Source organism: Ascaphus truei, unplaced genomic scaffold (assembly GCF_040206685.1).
Source record: "Ascaphus truei isolate aAscTru1 unplaced genomic scaffold, aAscTru1.hap1 HAP1_SCAFFOLD_1958, whole genome shotgun sequence".
Classification (NCBI taxonomy): domain Eukaryota; kingdom Metazoa; phylum Chordata; class Amphibia; order Anura; family Ascaphidae; genus Ascaphus; species Ascaphus truei.
This window is the reverse complement of record NW_027454863.1, coordinates 37,122-53,520: the sequence shown is the minus strand read 5'-3', so window position 1 is coordinate 53,520 and position 16,399 is coordinate 37,122. Positions and strand designations below refer to the sequence as shown.

At 55.4% G+C, this 16,399-nt stretch overlaps 1 protein-coding gene across 1 annotated transcript in view; it reads right to left on the bottom strand.

The window, feature by feature from the left end:
* Nucleotides 1–3,529: 3,529 nt before the first annotated feature.
* The window catches only part of SPAG7 (sperm associated antigen 7), a 37,604-nt gene continuing 24,734 nt past the window's right edge, over nt 3,530–16,399 (bottom strand). The window contains exons 6-7 of the mRNA XM_075582164.1: nt 11,105–11,261; nt 3,530–5,183 (exon numbers count right to left, since the gene is read on the bottom strand). Coding sequence (XP_075438279.1) covers nt 5,071–5,183; nt 11,105–11,261 — 270 coding nt within the window. The 3' untranslated portion in view covers nt 3,530–5,070. The remainder of the gene's footprint in view (nt 5,184–11,104; nt 11,262–16,399) is intronic.

Sequence of the window (16,399 nt, the reverse complement as noted above, 5' to 3'; positions counted from 1 at the left end):
GGAGGTGTGAAGGAGGGGGGGGGGAGAGAGTGTTGGAGAGGGGGGGGGAGGAGGTGAGGGGAGGGGGGGTGAGAGTGAAGGAGAGGGGGGTGGTGAGAGTGAAGGAGAGGGGGGGAGAGTGGAAGGAGAGGGGGGGAGACAGTGATGGAAGAGGGGGGAGAAGTGAAGGAGAGGGGGTGGGTGAGTGAAGGAGAGGGGGGGAGAGAGTGAAGGAGAGAGTGAAGGAGAGGGGGGGAGAGAGTGAAGGAGAGGGGGGGATAGAGTGAAGGAGGGGGGGAGAGTGAAGGTGGAGGGGGGAAGAGAGTGAAGGAGAGGGGGGGAAGAGAGTGAAGGAGAGGGGGGAGAGAGTGAAGGACGAGGTGAGGGAGAGAGTGAAGGAGAGGGGGGGGGTTGGAGAGTGATGGTTGAGGGGGGGTGGAGTGAAGGAGTGGGGGGGAGAGAGTGAAGGAGAGGGGGGGGAGAGAGTGAAGGAGAGGGGGGGAGAGAGTGAAGGAGAGGGGGGAGAGAGTGAAGGAGAGAGTGAAGGAGAGGGTGTGAGAGTGAAGGTTGAGGGGGGGGAGAGAGTGAAGGAGAGGGGGGGGAGAGTGGGGGAGAGTGAAGGAGAGGGGAGGGAGAGTGAAGGAGAGGGGGGGGGAGAGAGTGAAGGAGAGGGGGGTGATGAGTGGAGAGGGGGGTTGTTGTGATGGAGAGGGGGGAGTGAAGGAGAGGGGGGAGAAGTGAAGGAGAGGGGGGGGGAGAGGAGGGGAGAGGGAGAGAATAAGATCTGTATATGAGCAGCGCACACACGCGCACGCCTAATATCTAACCCCATCCCCCTCACTCACTGTACCAGTCATAGAGGTATCAGACCCTGTGTGCCCTGTACCAGTCCTAGAGGTATCAGGACCCTGTGTGCCCTGTACACAGTCCTAGAGGTATTCAGACCCTGTGTGCCCTGTACCAGTCCTAGAGGTATCAGACCCTGTGTGCCCTGTACCAGTCCTAGAGGTATCAGACCCTGTGTGCCCTGTACCAGTCCTAGAGGTATCAGACCCTGTGTGCCCTGTACCAGTCCTAGAGGTATCAGACCCTGTGTGCCCTGTACCAGTCCTAGAGGTATCAGACCTGTGTGCCCTGTACCAGTCCTAGAGGTATCAGACCCTGTGTGCCCTGTACCAGTCCTAGAGGTATCAGACCCTGTGTGCCCTGTACCAGTCCTAGAGATATCAGACCCTGTGTGCCCTGTACCAGTCCTAGAGGTATCAGACCCTGTGTGCCCTGTACCAGTCCTAGAGGTATCAGACTCTGTGTGCCCTGTACCAGTCCTAGAGGTATCAGACTCTGTGTGCCCTGTACCAGTCCTAGAGGTATCAGACCCTGTGTGCCCTGTACCAGTCCTAGACGTATCAGACCCTGTGTGCCCTGTACCAGTCCTAGAGGTATCAGACCCTGTGTGCCCTGTACCAGTCCTAGAGGTATCAGACTCTGTGTGCCCCTGTACCAGTCCTAGAGGTATCACTCTGTACAAAGGTGTCAGTCAGGCTCTGTGTGCCCTATGCCAGCCCTACAGGTGGTACGCGCGCACAGTCGCGCACAGTCACACAGTCACACAGTCACACAGACGCACACAGTCACACAGTCACACGCACGCAGTCACACGCACGCAGTCACACGCACGCAGTCACACGCACGCAGTCACACGCACGCAGTCACACGCACGCAGTCACACGCACGCAGTCACACGCACACAGTCACACGCACGCAGTCACAGTCACGCACGCACAGTCACGCACGCACAGTCACGCACGCACAGTCACGCACGCACAGTCACGCGCGCACACGCACACACAGTCACACGCACACAGTCACGCACGCGCGCACACGCACGCACAGTCACGCACGCAGTCACGCACGCACAGTCACGCACGCACAGTCACGCGCGCACACGCACACACAGTCACGCACGCACACGCACACGCACACACAGTCACGCACGCAGTCACGCACGCACAGTCACACAGTCACACACACAGTCACACGCGCACACACAGTCACACGCACACACAGTCACGCACGCACAGTCACACGCAGTTACACACGCACACAGTCACACACACACACAGTCACACAGTCACACAGTCACACGCACACAGTCACACGCACACAGTCACACGCACACAGTCACACGCACACAGTCACACGCACGCAGTCACACGCACGCAGTCACACGCACGCACGCACAGTCACGCACGCACAGTCACGCACGCACAGTCACGCACGCACAGTCACGCGCGCACACGCACACACAGTCACACGCACACAGTCACGCACGCGCGCACACAGTCACGCACGCACAGTCACGCACGCACAGTCACGCGCGCACACGCACACACAGTCACACGCACACAGTCACGCACGCGCGCACACGCACACACAGTCACGCACGCAGTCACGCACGCACAGTCACACAGTCACACACACAGTCACACGCGCACACACACAGTCACACGCACACACAGTCACGCACGCACAGTCACACGCAGTTACACGCACACAGTCACACACACACACAGTCACACACACACACACAGTCACACACACACACAGTCACACAGTCACACGCACACAGTCACGCACACACACACACACACACACACAGTCACGCGCACACACACACAGTCACGCGCGCACACACACAGTCACACGCGCACACACACAGTCACACGCACACAGTCACACGCACACACAGTCACACGCACGCACGCACACACAGTCACGCACGCAGTCATGCACACACAGTCACACACACAGTCACACACACACACACACGCACAGTCACGCACACACACACACACACAGTCACGCGCACACACAGTCACACGCGCGCACACAGTCACACGCGCACACAGTCACACGCGCACACACAGTCACACGCACACACAGTCACGCGCACACACACGCGCACACACACGCACAGTCACACGCGCACAGTCACACGCGCACAGTCACACGCGCACACACAGTCACACGCACACACACACGCACACAGTCACACACGCACACAGTCACACGCACACACAGTCACACACGCACAGTCACACAGTCACACACGCAGTCACAGTCACACACGCACACAGTCACACACGCACACAGTCACACGCACACACAGTCACACACGCACAGTCACACAGTCACACACGCACAGTCACACAGTCACGCGCACACACAGTCACACGCACACACACAGTCACACGCACACACACACACACACAGTCACGCGCACACACACACGCACAGTCACACACGCACACGCGCCTGGGAATATCCCATCCCCTAAACCCAACGCGGATCCTTAAAGCAGATTAAATACCCAACCCACGGCCATTTTATATCCCCATCACTAACCCGTGTGACACCCTCCCAAATAACGTTTTAACTAAAGGGGGCGTTACCCCCATCCAGACCCCACAACATGGGTATTACAGGGGAGGTACTCGGCCCCATTATACAGCGCGGCGCGTTCATTGTCAGTGTACAGAAATACGCGGCGCGCGTTCTTAACGTTTATTATGTGGTGAAAGTATACATAAGGAGAGGCGGCGCGCGTTACCGGAGACCGGCGCTGTAAAAACAAGGAGATTAAAGAGTCCCTGGGAATATGCAGATTAAGAGGAATCTCGCACGGTTGCGCCGGGCTGACGGGGAAGAATAACCTCACCGCGGGGTCAGATCCGCAGCGTCGCTGGACGCTTTCCTGGATGTGAGGTCATGAATAGAGACGGCTGTAGCTTGGTGAGGTCACAGCAGTGATCTCACACAGCAGCACGGCGGGGGGGAGGGGGGGGAGAAGGACAGGGGTATCAGCGGTCGGGACCGCACCCTAGCACGACCTCCGCTCCAGGATGAGCGCGTTCTAGACATGGCATCGCTATCACTCAGAGATAAGGGTGTGTTCTAGAGCGGGTGTCATCTGCGGAACCCTCCGCTTCAGCGCGGGCACATTCTGGGCTGCGATACATTTTCCCAGGGGACTGCTGGAGGGGGATTAAAAACAGGGGGCAAACACTGTGACCCCAGAGGGGTAAAGCTCAAGAACTAGTCTTTGGAGTAGACGACACCCCGCGCGCCTCGCCTCTGGGCAGCTGATACGGGAGGTGGCACAGCCTGCTCTCGCCAGGCAGGACCTTCTGCGGCCACCCTCCAAAGTCCGGTGACAGGGGCTCTCTCTCGGACGGGATGCCACAGACATTAAATAACATCGGATCATCTTCTCCAGAAAGGAAACGTAAGGCGTTGTCACCACTGCGGCCCCCAGAACCATCCCAAACCCATCGTCACGCCAACGCTGATGTGAAGGACGCTCTGGAAGTTACGCCATCATCTCCCAGTGAGGTTCCAGGGTCTCCATGTCACTGCGGCCCCCAGAACCATCCCAAACCCATCGTCACGCCAACGCTGATGTGAAGGACGCTCTGGAAGTTACGCCATCATCTCCAGTGAGGTCCCAGCGTCTCCATGTCACTGCGGCCCCCAGAACCATCCCAAACCCATCGTCACGCCAACGCTGATGTGAAGGACGCTCTGGAAGTTACGCCATCATCTCCAGTGAGGTCTCAGCGTCTCCATGTCACTGCGGCCCCCAGAACCATCCCAAACCCATCGTCACGCCAACGCTGATGTGAAGGACGCTCTGGAAGTTACGCCACCCAACGCCTTCATCTCCCAGTGAGGTCCCAGCGTCTCCATGTCACCGCGGCTCCAGAACCTGAAACCCGTAACCTCTTCGCCCTGGAGTCAGGTCGTTCACCACCGGGATTTCCACAAAGCGGACATTCGCCTGCCGCGCCCCCTCACTAAAACCTCTCCCAGCCCCCCCAACATCTGCCCCAGGCGTCATCCGTGGCCCGGTGACCACGCCAACATAAAATCCGGAACAATCCACCATTTCCGTCAGGCTTCTTAAGAACAATTAAAAATAAAATAAAAATGGTCGCCCCCCCCGGATTTTCGCAGCCCCCCTCCCCCCCTGCGGTCCCGAGATAAAACATGGCGGGTTCTGTGAGAGGGGCGCAGGCCGCGGTGCCGCTGGGCTCAGGAGCTGCCCGGTGCCGCCTCGCTGTCCTCCTGTTTCAGGCGTTTCTTCGCCCGGATCTCGTTCATCGCTTCTTCAATCGAGCGAGTGTCACGTTTATTGGCCACGGGAACTGGGCGGGGAAAGGTGGAAAGAGAAACACAGCTTGAAACAGACAAAATGGTGAACACAGCCGGCGCCCCGTTCCAAAGCGAATTAACAGCCGGCGCCCGTTCCAAAGCGAATTAACAGCCGGCGCCCCGTTCCAAAGCGAATTAACAGGGTGCGCCCCGTTCCAAAGCGAATTAACAGCCGGCGCCCGTTCCAAAGCGAATTAACAGCCGGCGCCCCGTTCCAAAGCGAATTAACAGCCGGCGCCCCGTTCCAAAGCGAATTAACAGGGTGCGCCCCGTTCCAAAGCGAATTAACAGCCGGCGCCCGTTCCAAAGCGAATTAACAGCCGGCGCCCCGTTCCAAAGCGAATTAACAGCCGGCGCCCCGTTCCAAAGCGAATTAACAGCCGGCGCCCTGCGAATTAACAGCCGGCGCCCCGTTCCAAAGCGAATTAACAGGGTGCGCCCCGTTCCAAAGCGAATTAACAGGTGGGCGCCCCGTTCCAAAGCGAATTAACAGCCGGCGCCATTCCAAAGCGAATTAACAGGGTGCGCCCCGTTCCAAAGCGAATTAACAGGTGGGCGCCCCGTTCCAAAGCGAATTAACAGCCGGGCGCCATTCCAAAGCGAATTAACAGGGTGCGCCCCGTTCCAAAGCGAATTAACAGCCGGCGCCCCGTTCCAAAGCGAATTAACAGCCGGCGCCCCGTTCCAAAGCGAATTAACAGCCGGCGCCCCTTCCAAAGCGTATTAACAGGGTGCGCCCCGTTCCAAAGCGAATTAACAGGTGGGCGCCCCGTTCCAAAGCGAATTAACAGCCGGCGCCATTCCAAAGCGAATTAACAGGGTGCGCCCCGTTCCAAAGCGAATTAACAGGTGGGCGCCCCGTTCCAAAGCGAATTAACAGCCGGGCGCCATTCCAAAGCGAATTAACAGGGTGCGCCCCGTTCCAAAGCGAATTAACAGGGTGCGCTACGTTCCAAAGCGAATTAACAGCCGGGCGCCGTTCCAAAGCGAATTAACAGGGTGCGCCCCGTTCCAAAGCGAATTAACAGCCGGCGCCCCGTTCCAAAGCGAATTAACAGCCGGCGCCCCGTTCCAAAGCGAATTAACAGCCGGGCGCCGTTCCAAAGCGAATTAACAGGGTGCGCCCCGTTCCAAAGCGAATTAACAGCCGGCGCCCCGTTCCAAAGCGAATTAACAGCCGGCGCCCCGTTCCAAAGCGAATTAACAGGCGGGCGCCCCGTTCCAAAGCGAATTAACAGGCGGGCGCCCCGTTTCAAAGCGAATTAACAGCCGGCGCCCCGTTCCAAAGCGAATTAACAGGCGGCGCCCCGTTCCAAAGCGAATTAACAGCCCGGCGCCCGTTTCAAACCGAATTAACAGCCGGGCGCCCGTTCCAAAGCGAATTAACAGCCGGCGCCCCGTTCCAAAGCGAATTAACAGGGTGCGCCCCGTTCCAAAGCGAATTAACAGCCGGGCGCCGTTCCAAAGCGAATTAACAGGCGGGCGCCCCGTTCCAAAGCGAATTAACAGGCGGGCGCCCCGTTCCAAAGCGAATTAACAGCCGGGCGCCGTTCCAAAGCGAATTAACAGGGTGCGCCCCGTTCCAAAGCGAATTAACAGCCGGCGCCCCGTTCCAAAGCGAATTAACAGGGTGCGCCCCGTTCCAAAGCGAATTAACAGCCGGGCGCCGTTCCAAAGCGAATTAACAGGGTGCGCCCCGTTCCAAAGCGAATTAACAGCCGGCGCCCGTTCCAAAGCGAATTAACAGGTGGGCGCCCCGTTCCAAAGCGAATTAACAGGGTGCGCCCCGTTCCAAAGCGAATTAACAGCCGGGCGCCGTTCCAAAGCGAATTAACAGGGTGCGCCCCGTTCCAAAGCGAATTAACAGCCGGCGCCCGTTCCAAAGCGAATTAACAGCCGGCGCCCCGTTCCAAAGCGAATTAACAGCCGGGCGCCGTTCCAAAGCGAATTAACAGGGTGCGCCCCGTTCCAAAGCGAATTAACAGCCGGCGCCCCGTTCCAAAGCGAATTAACAGCCGGCGCCCCGTTCCAAAGCGAATTAACAGCCGGCGCCCCGTTCCAAAGCGAATTAACAGCCGGCGCCCCGTTCCAAAGCGAATTAACAGCCGGTGCCCCGTTCCAAAGCGAATTAACAGCCGGCGCCCGTTCCAAAGCGAATTAACAGCCGGCGCCCCGTTCCAAAGCGAATTAACAGCCGGCGCCCGTTCCAAAGCGAATTAACAGCCGGCGCCCGTTCCAAAGCGAATTAACAGCCGGCGCCCGTTCCAAAGCGAATTAACAGCCGGCGCCCCGTTCCAAAGCGAACAGCCGGCGCCCCGTTCCAAAGCGAACAGCCGGCGCCCCGTTCCAAAGCGAATTAACAGCCGGCGCCCCGTTCCAAAGCGAATTAACAGCCGGCGCCCCGTTCCAAAGCGAATTAACAGCCGGCGCCCCGTTCCAAAGCGAATTAACAGCCGGGCGCCGTTCCAAAGCGAATTAACAGGGTGCGCCCCGTTCCAAAGCGAATTAACAGGGTGCGCCCCGTTCCAAAGCGAATTAACAGCCGGCGCCCCGTTCCAAAGCGAATTAACAGCCGGCGCCCCGTTCCAAAGCGAATTAACAGCCGGCGCCCCGTTCCAAAGCGAATTAACAGCCGGCGCCCGTTCCAAAGCGAATTAACAGCCGGGCGCCCGTTCCAAAGCGAATTAACAGCCGGCGCCCCGTTCCAAAGCGAACAGCCGGCGCCCCGTTCCAAAGCGAACAGCCGGCGCCCCGTTCCAAAGCGAACAGCCGGCGCCCCGTTCCAAAGCGAACAGCCGGCGCCCCGTTCCAAAGCGAACAGCCGGCGCCCCGTTCCAAAGCGAACAGCCGGCGCCCCGTTCCAAAGCGAACAGCCGGCGCCCCGTTCCAAAGCGAACAGCCGGCGCCCCGTTCCAAAGCGAATTAACAGCCGGCGCCCCGTTCCAAAGCGAATTAACAGCCGGCGCCCCGTTCCAAAGCGAATTAACAGCCGGCGCCCCGTTCCAAAACGAATTAACAGCCGGGCGCCGTTCCAAAGCGAATTAACAGGGTGCGCCCCGTTCCAAAGCGAATTAACAGCCGGCGCCCCGTTCCAAAGCGAATTAACAGCCGGCGCCCCGTTCCAAAGCGAATTAACAGGCGGCGCCCGTTCCAAAGCGAATTAACAGCCGGGCGCCCGTTCCAAAGCGAATTAACAGCCGGCGCCCCGTTCCAAAGCGAACAGCCGGCGCCCCGTTCCAAAGCGAACAGCCGGCGCCCCGTTCCAAAGCGAACAGCCGGCGCCCCGTTCCAAAGCGAACAGCCGGCGCCCCGTTCCAAAGCGAACAGCCGGCGCCCCGTTCCAAAGCGAACAGCCGGCGCCCCGTTCCAAAGCGAACAGCCGGCGCCCCGTTCCAAAGCGAACAGCCGGCGCCCCGTTCCAAAGCGAATTAACAGCCGGCGCCCCGTTCCAAAGCGAATTAACAGCCGGGCGCCCGTTCCAAAGCGAATTAACAGCCGGTGCCCCGTTCCAAAGCGAATTAACAGCCGGTGCCCCGTTCCAAAGCGAATTAACAGCCGGCGCCCCGTTCCAAAGCGAATTAACAGCCGGCGCCCCGTTCCAAAGCGAATTAACAGCCGGCGCCCGTTCCAAAGCGAATTAACAGACGGGCGCCCGTTCCAAAGCGAATTAACAGACGGGCGCCCGTTCCAAAGCGAATTAACAGACGGGCGCCCGTTCCAAAGCGAATTAACAGACGGGCGCCCGTTCCAAAGCGAATTAACAGACGGGCGCCCGTTCCAAAGCGAATTAACAGACGGGCGCCCGTTCCAAAGCGAATTAACAGACGGGCGCCCGTTCCAAAGCGAATTAACAGCCGGCGCCCCGTTCCAAAGCGAATTAACAGCCGGCGCCCCGTTCCAAAGCGAATTAACAGCCGGCGCCCCGTTCCAAAGCGAATTAACAGCCGGCGCCCCGTTCCAAAGCGAATTAACAGCCGGCGCCCCGTTCCAAAGCGAATTAACAGCCGGGCGCCCGTTCCAAAGCGAATTAACAGGCGGCGCCCCGTTCCAAAGCGAATTAACAGCCGGGCGCCCCGTTCCAAAGCGAACAGCCGGGCGCCCCGTTCCAAAGCGAACAGCCGGCGCCCCGTTCCAAAGCGAACAGCCGGCGCCCCGTTCCAAAGCGAACAGCCGGCGCCCCGTTCCAAAGCGAACAGCCGGCGCCCCGTTCCAAAGCGAACAGCCGGCGCCCCGTTCCAAAGCGAACAGCCGGCGCCCCGTTCCAAAGCGAACAGCCGGCGCCCCGTTCCAAAGCGAACAGCCGGCGCCCCGTTCCAAAGCGAACAGCCGGCGCCCCGTTCCAAAGCGAACAGCCGGCGCCCCGTTCCAAAGCGAACAGCCGGCGCCCCGTTCCAAAGCGAATTAACAGCCGGCGCCCCGTTCCAAAGCGAATTAACAGCCGGCGCCCGTCCCAAAGCGAATTAACAGCCGGGCGCCCGTTCCAAAGCGAATTAACAGCCGGTGCCCCGTTCCAAAGCGAATTAACAGCCGGTGCCCCGTTCCAAAGCGAATTAACAGCCGGTGCCCCGTTCCAAAGCGAATTAACAGCCGGCGCCCGTTCCAAAGCGAATTAACAGCCGGCGCCCCGTTCCAAAGCGAATTAACAGCCGGCGCCCCGTTCCAAAGCGAATTAACAGCCGGCGCCCCGTTCCAAAGCGAATTAACAGCCGGCGCCCCGTTCCAAAGCGAATTAACAGCCGGGCGCCCGTTCCAAAGCGAATTAACAGGCGGCGCCCCGTTCCAAAGCGAATTAACAGCCGGGCGCCCCGTTCCAAAGCGAATTAACAGCCGGGCGCCCGTTCCAAAGTGAATTAACAGCCGGGCGCCCGTTCCAAAGCGAATTAACAGCCGGCGCCCCGTTCCAAAGCGAATTAACAGCGGGCGCCCGTTCCAAAGCGAATTAACAGCCGGCGCCCCGTTCCAAAGCGAATTAACAGCGGGCGCCCCGTTCCAAAGCGAATTAACAGCCGGCGCCCCGTTCCAAAGCGAATTAACAGCGGGCGCCCGTTCCAAAGCGAATTAACAGCCGGGCGCCCGTTCCAAAGCGAATTAACAGCCGGGCGCCCGTTCCAAAGCGAATTAACAGCGGGCGCCCCGTTCCAAAGCGAATTAACAGCGGGCGCCCGTTCCAAAGCGAATTAACAGCGGGCGCCCCGTTCCAAAGCGAATTAACAGCGGGCGCCCCGTTCCAAAGCGAATTAACAGCCGGCGCCCCGTTCCAAAGCGAATTAACAGCGGGCGCCCGCCAATGACCCACAGAGCCGTGTGTTCTTACCGCAGCCCCGCTGTGTACATGTATATGTATATATGTATATATATATATATATATATATAATAAATGTGTTCTTACCACAGCCCCGCTGTGTACATGTACATGTATATATGTATATATGTGTATATATATAATAAATGTGTTCTTACCACAGCCCCGCTGTGTACATGTACATGTATATATGTATATATATGTATATATATAATAAATGTGTTCTTACCGCAGCCCCGCTGTGTACATGTATATGTATATATGTATATATATGTATATATATAATAAATGTGTTCTTACCACAGCCCCGCTGTGTACATGTATATGTATATATGTATATATGTGTATATATATAATAAATGTGTTCTTACCACAGCCCCGCTGTGTACATGTATATGTATATATGTATATATGTGTATATATATAATAAATGTGTTCTTACCACAGCCCCGCTGTGTACATGTATATATGTATATATGTATATATGTATATATGTATATATGTATATATGTGTATATATATAATAAATGTGTTCTTACCACAGCCCCGCTGTGTACATGTATATATGTATATATGTATATATGTGTATATATATAATAAATGTGTTCTTACCGCAGCCGTAGGTCTTGTTCGCTTGGAGCGTGTGCGCTGCGTCCTTAGCGGCTTCTTTCCCAATCAGGTGGCTGTATTTATCTTTATAATCCGTCGCGGGGTTAACACCGGCCGGCGACAGCAAGGCGTCCGCTGCCGCCTCCCTCTGCGCCCACTCCTGCAAGGGAAACGCTCAGGTCAGTCCCACGAAGGGGCAAAGTGACCTAATGACAGGGACGTGATTAATGGGTTAAAGGGTCAGTCCCACGTAGGGGCAAAGTGACCTAATGACAGGGACGTGTTTAATGGGTTAAAGGGTCAGTCCCACGTAGGGGCAAAGTGGCCTAACGACAGGGACGTGTTTAATGGGTTATAGGGTCAGTCCCACGTAGGGGCAAAGTGACCTAATGACAGGGACGTGATTAATGGGTTATAGGGTCAGTCCCACGTAGGGGCAAAGTGACCTAATGACAGGGACGTGATTAATGGGTTAAAGGGTCAGTCCCACGTAGGGGCAACGTGACCTAATGACAGGGACGTGTTTAATGGGTTAAAGGGTCAGTCCCACATAGGGGCAAAGTGACCTAATGACAGGGACGTGGTTAATGGGTTAAAGGGTCAGTCCCACGTAGAGGCAAAGTGACCTAATGACAGGGGCGTGTTTAATGGGTTAAAGGGTCAGTCCCACGTAGGGGCAAAGTGACCTAATGACAGGGACGTGTTTAATGGGTCAGTCCCACATAGGGGCAAAGTGACGGGATTTATGGGTTACAACATCACAGTGTGGTGAAAGATTTGGGGTAAATTTGTGGTGTTTCAGAACTAATTGACATGGGGACAATCTTCGCAAAGGTCAAACCCCCAAACCCGCCGCATTGTGTAGAAATGTGTGTCATTTGGAGTGTTACTGGGTGTGTCACCTTGTGTATACAAAACCTGAACCACACACGGGCCCCAATGCTGCACCCAACACGACAAAGTACTGAGTATGTTACTAGTTACAGAACCGATTTCATTCCCGACCCCGATTCTGCGCTCGACTATTTCCAACCCGAGTCCTTAAAACTCTGCGATACCCATGCTCCACTACGCAAAATAAGGGTACGGGGGGCCCACCTTCCATGGGTTACACCTGACCTTATAGCGCTCTACCAGCTCAGGGATGGGTTGTGGGAAAGCCACAAAGTAACTGGCACTACCAAGGATCTCACTCACTACAGATGCCTGCGGGACATGTGCACAAGGCAAACAAGGCACGCAAACGCACAATATTACTCTGACAATCTCCTCCAGATGCCTGCGGGACGTGTGCACAAGGCAAACAAGGCACGCAAACGCACAATATTACTCTGACAATCTCCTCCAGATGCCTGCGGAACGTGTGCACAAGGCAAACAAGGCACGCAAACGCACAATATTACTCTGACAATCACTACAGATGCCTGCGGAACATGTGCACAAGGCAAACAAGGCACGCAAACGCACAATATTACTCTGACAATCTCCTCCAGATGCCTGCGGGACGTGTGCACAAGGCAAACAAGGCACGCAAACGCACAATATTACTCTGACAATCACTACAGATGCCTGCGGGACGTGTGCACAAGGCAAACAAGGCACGCAAACGCACAATATTACTCTGACAATCACTACAGATGCCTGCGGGACATGTGCACAAGGCAAACAAGGCACGCAAACGCACAATATTACTCTGACAATCACTACAGATGCCTGCGGGACATGTGCACAAGGCAAACAAGGCACGCAAACGCACAATATTACTCTGACAATCACTACAGATGCCTGCGGAACATGTGCACAAGGCAAACAAGGCACGCAAACGCACAATATAACTCTGACAATCACTACAGATGCCTGCGGAACGTGTGCACAAGGCAAACAAGGCACGCAAACGCACAATATTACTCTGACAATCACTACAGATGCCTGCGGGACGTGTGCACAAGGCAAACAAGGCACGCAAACGCACAATATAACTCTGACAATCACTACAGATGCCTGCGGGACGTGTGCACAAGGCAAACAAGGCACGCAAACGCACAATATTACTCTGACAATCTCCTCCAGATGCCTGCGGGACATGTGCACAATGCAAACAAGGCACGCAAACGCACAATATTACTCTGACAATCTCCTCCAGATGCCTGCGGAACATGTGCACACGGCAAACAAGGCACGCAAACGCACAATATTACTCTGACAATCACTACAGATGCCTGCGGGACATGTGCACACGGCAAACAAGGCACGCAAACGCACAATATTACTCTGACAATCTCCTCCAGATGCCTGCGGAACATGTGCACACGGCAAACAAGGCACGCAAACGCACAATATAACTCTGACAATCACTACAGATGCCTGCGGGACGTGTGCACAAGGCAAACAAGGCACGCAAACGCACAATATTACCCTGACAATCTCCTCCAGATGCCTGCGGGACATGTGCACAAGGCAAACAAGGCACGCAAACGCACAATATTACTCTGACAATCACTACAGATGCCTGCGGAACATGTGCACACGGCAAACAAGGCACGCAAACGCACAATATTACCCTGACAATCTCCTCCAGATGCCTGCGGGACATGTGCACAAGGCAAACAAGGCACGCAAACGCACAATATTACCCTGACAATCACTACAGATGCCTGCGGAACATGTGCACACGGCAAACAAGGCACGCAAACGCACAATATTACTCTGACAATCTCCTCCAGATGCCTGCGGGACGTGTGCACAAGGCAAACAAGGCACGCAAACGCACAATATTACCCTGACAATCTCCTCCAGATGCCTGCGGGACATGTGCACAAGGCAAACAAGGCACGCAAACGCACAATATTACCCTGACAATCACTACAGATGCCTGCGGAACATGTGCACAAGGCAAACAAGGCACGCAAACGCACAATATTACTCTGACAATCACTACAGATGCCTGCGGAACATGTGCACAAGGCAAACAAGGCACGCAAACGCACAATATTACTCTGACAATCACTACAGATGCCTGCGGAACATGTGCACACGGCAAACAAGGCACGCAAACGCACAATATTACCCTGACAATCTCCTCCAGATGCCTGCGGGACATGTGCACAAGGCAAACAAGGCACGCAAACGCACAATATTACCCTGACAATCACTACAGATGCCTGCGGAACATGTGCACACGGCAAACAAGGCACGCAAACGCACAATATTACTCTGACAATCTCCTCCAGATGCCTGCGGGACGTGTGCACAAGGCAAACAAGGCACGCAAACGCACAATATTACCCTGACAATCTCCTCCAGATGCCTGCGGGACATGTGCACAAGGCAAACAAGGCACGCAAACGCACAATATTACCCTGACAATCTCCTCCAGATGCCTGCGGGACATGTGCACAAGGCAAACAAGGCACGCAAACGCACAATATTACTCTGACAATCACTACAGATGCCTGCGGAACGTGTGCACAAGGCAAACAGGGCACGCAAACGCACAATATTACCCTGACAATCACTACAGATGCCTGCGGAACATGTGCACAAGGCAAACAAGGCACGCAAACGCACAATATTACCCTGACAATCTCCTCCAGATGCCTGCGGGACATGTGCACAAGGCAAACAAGGCACGCAAACGCACAATATTACTCTGACAATCACTACAGATGCCTGCGGAACATGTGCACACGGCAAACAAGGCACGCAAACGCACAATATTACCCTGACAATCTCCTCCAGATGCCTGCGGGACATGTGCACAAGGCAAACAAGGCACGCAAACGCACAATATTACTCTGACAATCACTACAGATGCCTGCGGGACATGTGCACAAGGCAAACAAGGCACGCAAACGCACAATATTACCCTGACAATCACTACAGATGCCTGCGGAACATGTGCACACGGCAAACAAGGCACGCAAACGCACAATATTACTCTGACAATCTCCTCCAGATGCCTGCGGGACGTGTGCACAAGGCAAACAAGGCACGCAAACGCACAATATTACCCTGACAATCTCCTCCAGATGCCTGCGGGACATGTGCACAAGGCAAACAAGGCACGCAAACGCACAATATTACTCTGACAATCTCCTCCAGATGCCTGCGGGACGTGTGCACAAGGCAAACAAGGCACGCAAACGCACAATATTACCCTGACAATCTCCTCCAGATGCCTGCGGGACATGTGCACAAGGCAAACAAGGCACGCAAACGCACAATATTACTCTGACAATCACTACAGATGCCTGCGGAACATGTGCACAAGGCAAACAAGGCACGCAAACGCACAATATTACCCTGACAATCACTACAGATGCCTGCGGGACATGTGCACAAGGCAAACAAGGCACGCAAACGCACAATATTACTCTGACAATCACTACAGATGCCTGCGGAACATGTGCACAAGGCAAACAAGGCACGCAAACGCACAATATTACTCTGACAATCACTACAGATGCCTGCGGGACATGTGCACAAGGCAAACAAGGCACGCAAACGCACAATATTACTCTGACAATCACTACAGATGCCTGCGGAACATGTGCACACGGCAAACAAGGCACGCAAACGCACAATATTACTCTGACAATCACTACAGATGCCTGCGGGACATGTGCACAAGGCAAACAAGGCACGCAAACGCACAATATTACTCTGACAATCACTACAGATGCCTGCGGAACATGTGCACAAGGCAAACAAGGCACGCAAACGCACAATATTACCCTGACAATCACTACAGATGCCTGCGGGACATGTGCACAAGGCAAACAAGGCACGCAAACGCACAATATTACTCTGACAATCACTACAGATGCCTGCGGAACATGTGCACAAGGCAAACAAGGCACGCAAACGCACAATATTACTCTGACAATCACTACAGATGCCTGCGGGACATGTGCACAAGGCAAACAAGGCACGCAAACGCACAATATTACTCTGACAATCACTACAGATGCCTGCGGGACATGTGCACAAGGCAAACAAGGCACGCAAACGCACAATATTACTCTGACAATCTCCTCCAGATGCCTGCGGGACGTGTGCACAAGGCAAACAAGGCACGCAAACGCACAATATTACTCTGACAATCTCCTCCAGATGCCTGCGGGACGTGTGCACAAGGCAAACAAGGCACGCAAACGCACAATATTACTCTGACAATCACTACAGATGCCTGCGGGACATGTGCACAAGGCAAACAAGGCACGCAAACGCACAATATTACTCTGACAATCACTACAGATGCCTGCGGAACATGTGCACACGGCAAACAAGGCACGCAAA